The sequence below is a fragment of the Leopardus geoffroyi genome, chromosome B3, assembly GCF_018350155.1.
Source record: "Leopardus geoffroyi isolate Oge1 chromosome B3, O.geoffroyi_Oge1_pat1.0, whole genome shotgun sequence".
Lineage (NCBI taxonomy): Eukaryota > Metazoa > Chordata > Mammalia > Carnivora > Felidae > Leopardus > Leopardus geoffroyi.
This window is the reverse complement of record NC_059337.1, coordinates 88,321,714-88,336,603: the sequence shown is the minus strand read 5'-3', so window position 1 is coordinate 88,336,603 and position 14,890 is coordinate 88,321,714. Positions and strand designations below refer to the sequence as shown.

The window sequence follows — 14,890 nt, the reverse complement described above, 5'->3', positions numbered from 1 at the left end:
CTCTTATGATGGAGCAGATTTCTAAGTAAAGTTTTTAATCAACATCTTTAAGACCAAATCATACAGAGTAAATTAATCACTATTCTGGGCTTATTTACCAGGTAAGGTCAACTCTCTGGAACTTAGCAAAGAAATAAAGTGAAGAGGAAGCCTCTGAAAACAAAATGGTATATGTTATTAAGCCCAGTTTTCACTAAGATTCTTATCACAGTCACCACCATCTACCTGGTCACCCAAGCTAGAAACCTGGTAAGTTATCCTCACTTTTCCATTTTCCTCCCATGCTACATTCAATCAATCATTAAATCCAATGAATTCTGTCTACAAAAGATCTATCTAGTTTGTCCTTTCAATCATTTTAACAACCACCATCAGATATTTGATCAAAAGTTTAAAAACGTGGCTAGTGGGCCAAACTCGATCCAAAGAACATTTTGTCTGACCAATATGGTACTTCTTTTAGTTTGTTTGTTTTAAAGTGTATTTATCTATTTTTGAGAGAAAGAACAGAGGGGAGGGGCAGAGAGAGAGGGAGAGAATCCCAAGTGGGCTCTGTGCTGACTCAGTGAATATTTGCTAGCATTAAAAATAAAGAGATTTCAGGGGCGCCTGGGTGGTGCAGTCGGTTAAGCTCCGACTTCAGCCAGGTCACGATGTCGCGGTCCGTGAGTTCGAGCCCCGCGTCGGGCTCTGGGCTGACGGCTCAGAGCCTGGAGCCTGTTTCGATTCTGTGTCTCCCTCTCTCTCTGCCCCTCCCCCGTTCATGCTCTGTCTCTCTCTGTCCCAAAAATATATAAACATTGAAAAAAAAATTTAAAAAAAAATCAAGAGATTTCACACAAAATATCCACATCTCCACTTTTCTTGAAATATCAGAAAATCTGGTAAAACCAGGCTAAAGGTAAATAGCAGCTACATCCTTTGGAGAAAGCATACACACTCTAGTTAGTTACAGTTCTCATCTTTACCTATGCTTCACTCGTTTCATTTGAGTTTATATACCCTGTTTTAGACCTTCACCATTTATTTCCTAAACTAATACAATAAGTCTTCCTTTTAACATTTTATTTTATTATTTTTTTAAGTTTATTTATTTATTTTGAGAGAGAAAGCAAGCACAAGCAGGGGAGGGGCAGAGAAAGAGGGAGAGAGAGAGAATCCCAAGCAGGCTCTGCACTCTTAGTGTAGATGTGGGGCTGAGTGCCTGATATGGGGCTCAAACTCACGACCCAGTGATCATGAACTGAGCCGAAATCAAGAGCCAGGCACCCAACCAACTGAGCCATCCAGGCACCCCTAAGATTTTATTTTTAAGTAATCTCTACACCCAATGTGGGGCTTGAACTCACAACCCCAAGATCAAGAGGCGCATGCTCTACTGACTGAGCCAGCCAGGCACTACCCCACCTTTTTTTTTTTTTTTTTTTTTTTACAGATTTTACAATGCAATAAATTCTTGACCAGGCCTGCCTTTGGTCTTTACCTGTTTAATCCTTATTTGATATTTGATAATATTGACAGATAGACTTTATAAATGCAACTTTTTCATTTTACTCACTGCTTAAAACTTCAATAGTGCCCCATTATCTACAAGATAGAGTTCAAATTCCTATTATAATATTTAAAGCTATTCTTGATTTAATCCCTATATAATCTTCATTATCATCCTATTTTTAATTAGACTAAATTGGTTATAATTCTCCAAAAATGCATGATCTATTCCACTTACTTTTAAAAATGCTCTCTCCTCAACCTAGAATGCCCATCTTTTCTTTGTGTGGCTAACTCCTCCTCTTCCTTCAAGGTAAGCTCAAGTATGATCTCTGAGACACTTTCCCAGGCTTCTCTTCCCCCACCATATCCAGCTACCACTTCTGGTCAGTCTACTAGAGCATCCGTAGGGTGATTAATGTATCAGTAGCCTCCTTTGTCTATTACAGAACTGTATTATAATTATTGCTTTTTTTACCTATGTCCTCCAACTAGAGTAAGCTCCTTAAGGCAACTACTGTTCAATTACATCTTAAAATGTAAGAAGATAAAAGTGCTTCTTCAATAATTTATATGTTAGAGTAGATGAGAAAAGGAAATAACATTTGTAAAAGGCCTTCTATGTGCCAAGTACTATAGCTAAGCCCTGTGGAATATCTCATTTACAATAAATGAGATAAGATTTAATAGGATTTACAATAAAGGGGTGCCTGGGTGGCTCATTCAGTTGAGCGTCCAACTCTTGATTTCAGCTCGAGTCATGATCTCACAGTTTATGAGATTGAGCCCCGCACTGGGCTCCGTGCTGGCAGCATGGAGCCTGTTGGGATTCTCTCTCTCTCCCTCTCTCTCTGCCCCTCCCTCTGCCACCCCCACTTTCAAAAGTAAGTAAATAAACATTTTTTTTAAGTGGAAGATTTTGGAATTTTTGTTATGGCTTGGTTAAATTTTGAGATATTTGTTGCTTTTGTAAGAGTCTTATAATGTACCATTTTGAGATCCCAGCTATCATTCAGATATTAACAATTTGCTTAAGATTCATTTTAGTTCCTATTATTTCCAAGCTATATCATTCAGTATAATTCTCCTGATTTGAAAAAAAAAGGGAATAAAATAGAAAGAAAGAAAAAACAATGCTCATGATCAACAAAACTTAAGGAAAGGTTAAAAAAATCCTTAACAATATCCATGCAACAAAACATTCATGTAAGGAGAAATCCTACATGTAAGATTTTATAGAAAGACCAACATTATGTAACATTTGCATAAGAGGATTCACTTAAACATCATTTTCAATTACTCCTATATTTAGAAAATAGGTAAAATTATTGCAAAAGATTTAAAAGGTCAACTTACCCTTTCTGTAAGAATTATAATTGATGAAAATGCAGAATTCATGAAATCATAAATGTCAATTTGAAATAAGTATTTCAGAATCTGATACTCAGAAGCATCTTCTGTCAATTTATAAATAAAAATATGTTAACACTTGATGTGATATACCTTTTGCATCTAATTTCTTCCTTAATTGCTGCATTAGAGAACAAATAACTTGTTTCTTACCTTTTTGAGCAATATAATTTTGAGAAGACAGAGAGTAATCAGTTGAAAACATTTGATTGTTTGGCAGGGTATTTTCCACAGATCTGTCTATTTCCTGCCTGGTAGGTCCTTCAGTATCCAGTGATGTTTTTGATTTTTCATCATTATTTTTAGAAGATGGAGTTTCGAAATGTACTTCCTTATTAATTCTTGTGGTTAACTCTATTTCAGATACCATATCTGTGAATAAATATAGAATTGTTTAGGGGGGTTTGTTGTGGGCTTCCGTTTGTTTTCTAGGCAGGTCATTCTTTGAATTTTTGTGGTCATTGTGATACTTCATTACAGAAAGAAGTCCATAAAACATAAACTTCAGCTTGCATTAGTTCCTACTGCGAATGTAATTAATTACCACAGACTTAGTGCCTTAAACAATACAAATATATTCTCTTAGAGTTCTGGAGATCAAAAGTCCCAAAACCAGGGTGTTGGCAGGGCTGTGTTCTTTCTGTTGGCTCTAGAGGAGAAATCTATCTCCTTGCCTTTTCTACTTTTTTGAGCCACCTGCATCTCTTAGCTCATGGCTCCTTCTTTCATATTCAAAGTCAGCAGTACAGCATCTTATAACCTCTCCCTTACTCTAACCCTCCTTCCTTCCACCTGTAACAAACCTTGTGATACTGGGATAATCTCTCCTTCTCACATCTGCAATATGACATTTTGCCATGTCAAGTAACATATTCACAGAGTCTGGGAATTAAGACATGAACATTTTTGAATGGTCATTATTTAGCCTACCACAATGCTTTTCTTTATTCTTTTACCAAGGAAGAATTTTTAAGACTGTATACAATTCTATTCTCTACATTGCCTTTTTGTCCTAAAAACTATTAAAAAAAATAATAATAACATAACTGTCAACAAAGATGCTGTTGTGCTATTATATAAGCTTATGACTAAGAATAAGACATTAAATAGCTCTCCATAGGATTTCATTCCTGTTAGATATATTTATTATCTAAGAAAGTATAATATTTAAATCCTATTGCAAAAATATATATCCCCGCCATTCAAGAAAATTAGTTACGATAGATTTTTCTTACTTTATCTGTTAGAGAACCAGAAATAGTCAAAATGACCAAAATTATTTACCATATCTACAGCCTCATTTTTTATACAAAAGATTTATTTAAAAACCAGTAAGACCCTACTATATCATGACCTTGTCACACTGGGCTTTTAACACAAGACTTGCTCTACAATACTGGGAGGGGGCACATAAAACAAATCAAATTGATTCAGAAGCATAGCAATTAAGAAATAAAGTAAATTTATTTTTTATTTGTTTTAATGTTTACTTGTTTTTGAAAGAGAGAGAGAGCAAGATAATGACCTGAGCCAAAGTCGGATGCTTAACCGACTGAGCCACCTAGGTGCCCCCCAATGAAAGTAAATTTCCTTTAATGAGAACTCAGAATTAAACTTCAGAGGGACTCAACATCATACTTCCATTCGGGGACTTGATACAAAAATTTAATTTGAACTGCTATTAGCAGGTGGCAGGAACCACCTTCAAATGAATCTTCAAATTAGAAAATACTGTTTCACCACCTGTTGGGGATAAGTTGAAAATGGAATAATTTAGTATGGTGAGTAGCTATTTTGATGATCACCTTGCCTGGATACTTTCCCATAACCATTCTGCTGGTTGCTGTAATCACCATATATATGGTAGTTGTTGTAACCAGTGTAATAATATACTCCATAACCGCCCATTCTATATAATGAATAGAACAAACTGAGCCAGTTACACAAAGAAAGACAATATTAAAGTTCACAACAATTAACTTCCAAGTTCTGAAACCTAGTCCACTAGGTTATACATGTCTACAGTCCATAGTTGCCAGGATGTACTATTAAATATAAAAGCCATTATCACTCAAAGTTTTAATGAGATTGCTCCAAAGAAGAAAGAAAGCCCACTACCAAAGAAACTATATTAGCCATTTGCACAGAAAGGTACCCATAGTCTTAGGATATTTGAAACAAATTTGAAAATGACAAGGCACCAATCAAATCTCAGGTATTGTACTTTTTCCATTCCCTTGGAGCTTTGTTAATTTCAAAGTCCAATTTTTGTTTCCCCTTTCAGCCCATGTCCAGTTTATAGCATATCATATTATCCAGCAGGTATATTAGAAAACAATGAATAGGGGCGCCTGGGTGGCTCAGTCGGTTGAGCGACCGACTTCGGCTCAGGTCATGATCTCACGGTTTGTGAGTTCGAGCCCCACGTTGGGCTCTGTGCTGACAGCTCGGAGTCTGGAGCCTGTTTCAGATTCTGTGTCTCCCTCTCTCTCTAACCCTCCCCCGTTCATGCTCTGTCTCTCTCTGTCTCAAAAATAAATAAAACATTAAAAAAAAAAAGAAAACAATGAATAAATAGAAGCTTTATAAATCCTAAAATCAAATACATCCTTTACATCAAGTGAAAAATTTGAAAGATATGATTGAGAGCAATCTTTATTCGTTAATAATTATAAAATGTTTTATATTTTATTTTTTAAAGGTTCTGAAGTTTGCAATTTTTAAAAACTTGTTAATGTTTATTTATTTTTGAGAGAGAGAGAGAAAGAGAGAAACAAAGCATGAACAGGGGAGGTACAGGGAGAGAGAGAGACACGGAATCCAAAGCAGGTTCCAGTCTCTGAGCTTTCAGCACAGAGCCTGACATGGGGCTTGAACTGACAAACCTTGAGATCATGATCAAGCCAAAGTCGGACACTTAACCGACTGAGCCACCCAAGGACCTCATAGGATATTTTCTATTTTAAAGCACATTATATAATTTACTAATTTACTAGAATATGTTGTATAAAAAATATATAGATAGTATAAGTTCACACTATATTCTTGACTTTATTTAAGTTATTTTGGCAATTAAGAAAAATTGACAGCATAAAAATAACATTTTGTATGTTTATGTTGACGAAATAGGGAAAATACTGATACTTTTAAGTAGAATATAAAAGTAAAAAACTCAAGATATTCTCATTCAGCTGTTAGTAAAATACATTCTTCCATGAGTATACACAGGTATGTGCTTATTTTCACTTTCAGACCCAAAACACCATAAAGTTGTGCTTAGAAATCAAATTAAAATCAACATGGGGCACCCGAGTGGCTCAGTTGGTTAAGTGTCCAACTTCTGCTCAGGTCATAATCTCATAGTTCATGGGTTCGAGCCCCGCATTGGGCTCTGTGCTGACAGCTCAGAGCCTGGAGCCTGCTTCAGATTCTGTCTGTCTGTCTCTCTCTCTCTCTCTCCCCCTCCCCCACTCGCACTCTGTGTCTCTCTCTCTCAAAAATAAATAAACATTAAAATCAATACTAAATTACGTTTTAGATTTCATTCATATACTATGAATGTGTCTGGCAAAGGCAAAGCTACATGTTTTCTTAATTTGGTAATCTCATGGAATTAACATCTTGCTTCAATGAGTGTCCTAAATTTGAGAGAGAATTCAAGAAATTATAAATCTTCTCACTGCTTTTTTACAGACGTCATAAATCTGTACTGTCAGAGAAAAAATTTATATAAGTTTTGCATTTCAGTGTAAGAAGGCTGAGATGTAATTAAAATATTCCTGATTTTTCTGGTTTTATGCTACATATTAAATATTTAAATGTGTATACCTTTCAATGATAATATACCTGAGTTCAAATTTATAATGAAAATACATATGCATGTCTTTTGAGAACCTTCATTTTAAAAGGATTATTTGGGGCGCCTGGGTGGTTCAGTCGGTTAAGCATCCAACTTCAACTCCAGATCATGATCTCACAGTTTGTGGGTTTGAGCCCCACATCGGGCTCTGTGCTGATGGCTCAGAGCCTGGAGCCTGCTTCAGATTCTGTGTCTACCTCTCTCTCTGCCCCTCCCCTACTCGTGCTCTGCCCCTCTCTGTCTTTAAAAAATAGATAAATGTTAAACTAATTAATTAATTAAAGGATTATCCTTGGGGCACCTCAGTGGTTCAGTTGGTTGAGCATCCAACTTTGAATCAGGTCACGATCTCACAGTTTTTGAGTTCTAGCCCCACATTGGGCTCTCTGCTGTCAGCACAAAGCCTGCCTTGGATTCAGTCTTCCTCTCTCTCTGCCCCTCCCCCCTTGCAGGACTCTCTCTCAAAAATAAACATTTAAAAGGATTATCCTTCCCCAAAATTAATTTAAAAAAATTTTTAATTTGAAACATATATGTCAAAGTTTACCACATTTGTATTGTTGCATCAGATATTCATGTGCATACTAATAGCCATTTATTTTAAGACAATTCAATTTTCAAACATAGTTTAAACCAATCATTTGACTGAATTAACTAATCAGAGTTAAAGGGGAAAAAAGTTCTAACCATTCCTAGCCTAAAGTATTCAGGTAAAATGTGGGATTTACTTCTCAGTTACTTTTTTGTTTTTACACTTATTTATTTATTTTGAGAGAGAGAGAGAGAGAGAGAGAGAGAGAGAGAGCATGAGCAGGGGAGAGGCACAGAAAGAGAAAGAAAATCCCAAGCAGGCTCTGCATTGCCAGCACAGAGCCCAATGCGGGGCTCAAACCTACAAATCATGAGATCATGACCTGAGCCAAAACCAAGAGTCAGATGCTCGGTTATTTTTTAAGACAAGGATAGGAAAGTATCAGTGCAGTTCTGAAAAGCAGTATTATTGCTTATAATAAGACAATTATTCAGTGTCTATTGCTCTTTCAATTATGAATTTAACATGGCAGTTTGGTGCTGTCACTTATTTAGCCTTGTTCAAAAGATGAAAGTCCCAAGTAGGCAAACACAAATCAGTAACTTACTCTTACCTGTGGACATAAAAGTTAAAACTGAGCAATCAGCTCAGGAACCTGAATACAATGGGACTGTTGTAAATGCAGGATTCAGTGATCTACAATGATGTTTAATGGCATTAGGGGGAAAAAAAAAGGCTTAGTCTATTATTAATTACACTGAAACTTGTATGTGTTTAAATTCTTTTAAAATATTGTTTTAATTGCATTTAAAATAAATACATATGTTAAGAAAAATGAATACTTCCCATAATATCTTTTAATTAAATTAATTAAATTAATTTCAGGGTATTATTTTCACATGACTTAAACCAAAGCTTTAGGACTTACATTAGATGTGTAAATCTTGGTGACTCAGTCAGTTAAACATCCAACTCTTGATTTTGGCTCAGATCATGATTTCCTGGTTAGTGAGATTGAGCCCCAAATGGGGCTCAGCGCTGACAGCAAGGAGCCCTCTCGGGATTTTCTCCCACTCTTTCTGCCCCTCCCCCACTTGTGCACGCTTATGCACACATACACACTTACGCTCTCTCTCTCTCAAAATAAACATTTTTTAAGAAGGATTTACATTAGATACAGATATGCCTTTCTTACAATTGTTTGTAAACAGAATTTTAAGTCAAATAACATAATGAAGAACGTTTTATATTTAGCTATACTTGGAAAATTCATTTAAATAAGTTCAATTGGAGTCCTTTTGTAAAATAGTTAATATTGCAATATAAATAACTTCCCTAATTTATGTGTTTTGTAAATACCTATATCAGTATATTAGTTTTTCTGTAAATCTGGTTATCTCAGGTTTCAGCCTTTCATAAATATTGATTTAAGATCCAGTGATTCATTTTTTTAATGCAATCTTTCTGATTAACGCAAGTTTTCACTTGATATTTCCTAAAAGAGTTATTGAAATTATCTAAAAATATTGGTTGCTATAGCTGTTTCTCCAATAGCCAGAAAGTAGGGCCTATGGATTTATCTGAATCCTTTTAGTATTACCTTTTTAAAATAAATTTTAGGGGCACCTGGGTGGCTCAGTCAGTTAAGTGTCTAACTCTTGACTTAGGCTTAGGTCGTGGTCTTATGTTTCATGAGTTTGAGCCTTGCATGGGGCTCTGTGCTGCCAGTGAAGAGCCTGCTTGTGATTCTGTCTACCTCTCTCTTCGCCCCTCCCCTGCTTGCCCTCTATCTCTCTCAAAAAGAGGGAAGGAAGGAAGGAAGGAAGGAAGGAAGGAAGGAAGGAAGGAAGATTAAAAAAATAAATAAATTTTACATGACCCCAGGTTGTTTTGCATTTAATTAATATCATAATATTTTGGAATAATCTACTTTATATATATAGAATGACCTATCTTTTTTAGAAGCTTAAAGGAATTTCCTAATATTTTCATAAAATCCCTCAAAATTAGTTGTAATTGCATAAATGTCCTATTCTCGTTTGATCTCCTGTGTTCCTATTTAGAAATTCTCACCAAAATAATATAAAAACAGGGAGGGAGACAAAACATAAGAGACTCTTAAATATAGAGAAATACAGAGAACAAACAGGGTTGCTGGAGGGGTTGTGGCTAGGGGAATGGGCTAAATGGGCAGGGGGCATTAAGGAAGACACTGGGATGAGCACTGGGTGTTATATGTAGAGGATGAATCACTGGAATCTACTCCTGAAATCATTATTGCACTATATGCTAACTAACTTGGATATAAATTTAAAAATAAATAAATAAATAAATAAAAATAAAAAAAAAAGAAAGAAATTCTCCTAGCATCACTATATGAAATAATAAATAAATTCTACTAAAGTGATGTTCAGTATGCCTTGGAGTTTTTATAAATATGCTTAAAATATTTTCATATATCTATATTTTAAATCTTCTTTATTTCATATTGTTTTGATATTGTTTTGCTTTATTTTAGTCTCATTTATTCTTCTCAATTACTCTTATCTGCTTTTTCACAAATATTCCTTTAGGATCCAACAAGTGTAGAACAAAATCATTTCCTCTTTAGGCTTTGACAATCTATTTTTAGTCATGCATTACACGTACCCATTTCTCATTTAGCAAAGGGTAAGAATATAAGTCTACATTCTGGTTGAAGGTATTAATTCAGTTAAGAGCTCACATTTTGGAGACTATTAAGAAATAACATATAGTTCTTCTGAAAATTCAAGAAAATCAATCATTTCGAATGGAAATTATGTGTTTCCTGAGTGTGCAACATTGTTGATCTCTTCTTATGAAAGGTTATCTATCATCCTAAGGTTCAGTTGTTCCTGTATTACTGGCCAATATTTGCAGTTTCTAATCTGTCCATCAGAGAGACATCAGAATGGAAATGTGAGAAAGTCATTTTATATAATTCTTTACTTAAAGTAGAATCCACGTTTCTAATCATAGAAATTGCTAAGTACTTAGATGCTAGATCTAGAAGTAACCTGTGATACTCTGCCCCTTTCCATAGTTTTCTGTTTAGCTCCCAGAATTGATAGAAAACCGTTCAAATATAGTTATATTGGGAAGGTGTTAATAAGCTAAAAAGTTAATGTAAATGAGCAGAAATCCTCATTAATGAAAATAGAAAGTCAGTGCACATTGTCGAAATTAATCAAAGCAGAACAATATAAAGATTCTATTTAGAAAATAGAGATAAATACTAAAAGAAATTTGCTTCAAAGAAAGAAAAAGAAAGAAAGAAAGCAAGAAAGCAAGAAAGCAAGAAAGCAAGAAAGCAAGAAAGAAAGAAAGAAAGAAAGAAAGAAAAATTATTGTCCCTGGGACAGAGGAGAGAGTAGAGGTGGACAGAAGCAACAAGTTGCTTTTGTATAAAAAGAAAAAAAAATAGGCTTAGCACTATTTATATAAAACCTGTTTACGTATACTACTTTGATAAAAATTAAAATTTATTGTAAAATACCTTAAGATCTTCTTGGAATATCTATGTATCTCCAATCATTCTTTTTACCTTGGTACTTTATTTTATAATACTAAGATCTAATTCCCAGAGTAAACCAGAAATTAATAAAAGGGTAGTTGATAAGATTGTTATTGACTTTTGAATATGCTGAGAAACATGGATTTCTGGATTTTTTAAATCTGATTTGTACTTATAAGAATAAATTATGTTTAAAAAATAAGTTACATAATAGATATTTTTATACAAACCTGACTGACTGTATCTGCTTTTCAGCATCATAACTTTCATATTATCTGTTTGATAATTTTCAACTGAAAATTCTTCTGTTTCATCATTGTCAACTACATTATTTTCATCCTGCATCTGTTTGGGAGATGGCAATTCTGTTTCCTTCGGAATGTCCTGGAAGTTCCAAGGATTGTCAAAATTATATAAGAAATTTTTAAAATATGGTAATGTATCAGAATCATCTGTTTTCTCTAAGACTCTTTCATTCCCTACTTGATCTTCAGTTTCTATAATTTTTATTGTTTTTATTTCTTGTTCCTTATCAGGGTCAAATTTACTTTCTGGAAGATGTTCATGTTTATCTCCTCCACTTCCTTCTTCACTTTTTCCATCATCTGACATAATTTTATCTTCATTGGTATATACAAAGCCTAGCATACCAAAACCGAAATCAAACCAATTTGGTTTGAGAATTGAGCTATCATTGGTGATTGTGTCTTCTTTTTCTGTTAATGTTTCTGTGCATGGAACTGTAGATTCTTCCTCAGATGGTATGGAATTAGGAGCATCATGTAGTGGTGAACTTCTGTCTTCGGGCAATAATTCAAGCCCTGTATCCTCACCTCCAAAACCTAAATAACTTGTAAAACCACCCCCAAACCAACCAGTGGCTTGAGGACTGATGGAACCTAGTTCAGACTGTTTCTTTGGCACTGAATTGAATTCCGATTCTGGTTCTTGATTTTGTTCTGTCTGGGGCTCATCATTATTTAATTCCTCTAGGTCATTCTCATCTTTTCCTGCTACTTTTCTGCTTGGAAATGAACTTTCTTGTAGAGGCTCAACAACTGATTCAAAAGTCTTTCCTTTAGCTTGTTCTCTTCCAAATCCAAACCATCCTTTCACTTCAGACACAGTTGAAGATGGTGGGATATGAACCACTTCAGGAATAGAATCCTCTTCCAGATTTCCAGCTTCCAATTCTTCCCAATCTTTTGATTCACTAGAACTTCTGATATCTTCAGGAGCCTCCAATGCTGGAAATTGATCTTCCAACAAAATACTTTCAGAAGTTGAATAAAATCCAGATTCTGTCTGAAAATCATTTTCATATACACTTAATTTTTGGTCTTTATCTTCTTCATAAGGATATATGTTTTTGCCATCACTGTCTTCATTTTCAAATGTGTAGCTTACTCCAAGAAGACAAAGAAAATCAGATTCCTAATAGAAAAAAAATTATGATTGACATAAATACACTAAAATTCCTTATTCCTCCCTAAATCATTTAAAATGAATGACTATGATTTTCCCAAGACCATAAAACTAGCTCGACACACAGCATAAACTAAAATCAGATCTCCTAACCTCAAACATTTATATCACAACTGACTGCTCAGGGTCGATGATACACCTAAATGAAAAATCAAGGCTTTGAGTATATTCTGAAAATAAACTCCTGATGAAAATGTATATATGTCCACAAAATCTTGCTTCTCCTAAGAGTGCACTGAACAGGCACATTCAGCTGCGTGGTGATTTAAGAGAGCGGAATTTCACAGCACATGATGACAGTTCAGACAGACCAGAGACTGTAAAGCATGGAGGACTGGTTAAAAGTTGCAGTACAGCACAAAAACAGACACTCAGATCAATGGAACAGAATAGAGAACCCAGAAATGGACCCACAAACGTATGGCCAACTAATCTTTGACAAAACAGGAAAGAATATCCAATGGAATGAAGACAGTCTTTTCAGCAAGTGGTGCTGGGAAAACTGGACAGCAACATGCAGAAAAATGAACCTGGACCACTTTCTTACACCATACACAAAAATAAACTCAAAATGGATGAAAGACCTAAATGTAAGACAGGAAGCCATCAAAATACTAAAGGAGAAAGCAGACAAAAACTTCTTTGATCTTGCCCTCAGCAACTTCTTACTCAACATGTCTCCAGAGGCAAGGGAAACAAAAGCAAAAATGAACTACTGGGACCTCATCAAAATAAAAATCTTCTGCACAGCAAAGGAAACAATCAGAAAAACTAAAAGGCAACCAACAGAATGGGAGAAGATATTTGCAAATGACACATCAGATAAAGGGTTAGTATCCAAAATCTATAAAGAACTTATCAAAGTCAACACCCAAAAAACAAATAATCCAGTGAAGACATGGGCAGAAGACATGAATAGACACTTCTCCAAAGAAGACATCCAGATGGCCAACTGACACATGAAAAACTGCTCAACATCAGTCATCATCAGGGAAATTCAAATCAAAACCACAATGAGGTACCACCTCACACCTGTCAGAATGGCTAACATGAACAACTCAGGCAACAACAGATGTTGGCAAGGATGCAGAGAAAGAGGATCTCTTTTGCATTGTTGGTGGGAATGCAAATTGATGCAGCCACTTCGGAAAACAGTATGGAGGTTCCTCAAAAAATTAAAAATAGAACTACCCTATGACCCAGCAATTGCACTAGTAGGTATTTATCCAAGGGATACAGGTGTGCTGTTTCTAAGGGGCACATGCACCCCGATGCTTATAGCAGCACTATCAACAATAGCCAAAGTATGGAAAGAGCCCAAATGTCCATCGATGGATGAATGGATAAAGAAGATGTGGTATATATATGTACAATGGGGTATTACTCGGCAACCAAAAAGAATGAAATCTTGCCATTTGCAACTATGTGGATGGAACTAGAGGGTAGTATACTAAGTGAAATTAGTCAGTCAGAGAAAGACAAATATATGACTTCACTCATATGAGGACTTTAAGACACAGAACAGAGGAACACAAGAGAAGGGAAGCAAAAATAATATAAAAACAGGGAGGGGGACAAAACAGAAGAGACTCTTAAATATGAAGAACAAACAGAGGGTACTAGAGGGGTTGTGGGTAAGGGGCCTTAAGAAATCTACTCCTGAAATCATTGTTGCACTAGATGCTAACTAATTTGGATGTAAATTAAAAAAAAAATTTTTTTAATTGCACTAAAACATTTAGGCTTCTTTTATTGAGATATTACATAGCCAGTTGAGGTGGGGAATCCTCTTGTTCATCTCACAGAACAACCAAATAATCAAGAAGAAAAATGGTTAAGTTATTATTATTACTACTATTTTTTTTTTATTTTAAATAGTCTCCATACCCAATGTGGGGATTGAACTCACAACCCAGAGTTCAAGAGTCACGTGCTCTACTGACTGGGCCAGCCAAGGACCCCAAAATTGTTATTTTTTAATCTCATGGTATGAAACAGTGATATGTGCTGCTCTTTGGATATGATCATTATGAAATGAGAATACAGTTCAGAACTTTTAAAAAGTAAACTTCAAAATTAACATTTTACAATGTTTTAGGCACTGCAATCTAGTAAGTGCTTGAGAACAGACTCTGGAACCAACCATCTGGGTTTAAATACTGACCCTGCCAAGTTCATCTCTGTGATCTTGGGTGAATTATATGACCTTTCTATGCCTCAGTTTCCTCATCTGTAAAATGAGAATAATGACAGTACCTACTTTATAGGGATGTTGTGTTGTGAGGATTAAATGAATGAAATGCTTGGAATAGTAGCTGTCTATAGTAAACACTAAACTAACCTAGCCCAAGTAACACTACCTCAGATGACCCAGTAATGCAAGAGGGAAAAAGCCCAACACCTTGCTTCTATTCAGTGCAATTCTGAAAGGCCATCCCAGGTTCAGAATTCCTTGAATCAACTGAGACCTTTGTTGCGACTACATCACAGTTCAACTTCTCTGTCTAATCAAAGCTGCTTTTTCTTTTGATCCCTCACAGGTGCTATTCCTGAGTTTTCCCCAGGAAACCTCGTGAGT

At 35.3% G+C, this 14,890-nt stretch overlaps 1 protein-coding gene across 7 annotated transcripts in view; it reads right to left on the bottom strand.

Moving 5' to 3' along the window:
- The window catches only part of MIA2 (MIA SH3 domain ER export factor 2), a 111,230-nt gene that overhangs the window by 87,614 nt on the left and 8,726 nt on the right, over window positions 1-14,890 (bottom strand). For all 7 annotated transcript variants that reach the window (XM_045450766.1, XM_045450771.1, XM_045450767.1 and 4 more), the window contains exons 4-6: window positions 11,058-12,261; window positions 3,055-3,273; window positions 2,848-2,948 (exon numbers count right to left, since the gene is read on the bottom strand). In XM_045450766.1, the coding sequence (XP_045306722.1) occupies window positions 2,848-2,948; window positions 3,055-3,273; window positions 11,058-12,261 (1,524 nt within the window). The remainder of the gene's footprint in view (window positions 1-2,847; window positions 2,949-3,054; window positions 3,274-11,057; window positions 12,262-14,890) is intronic.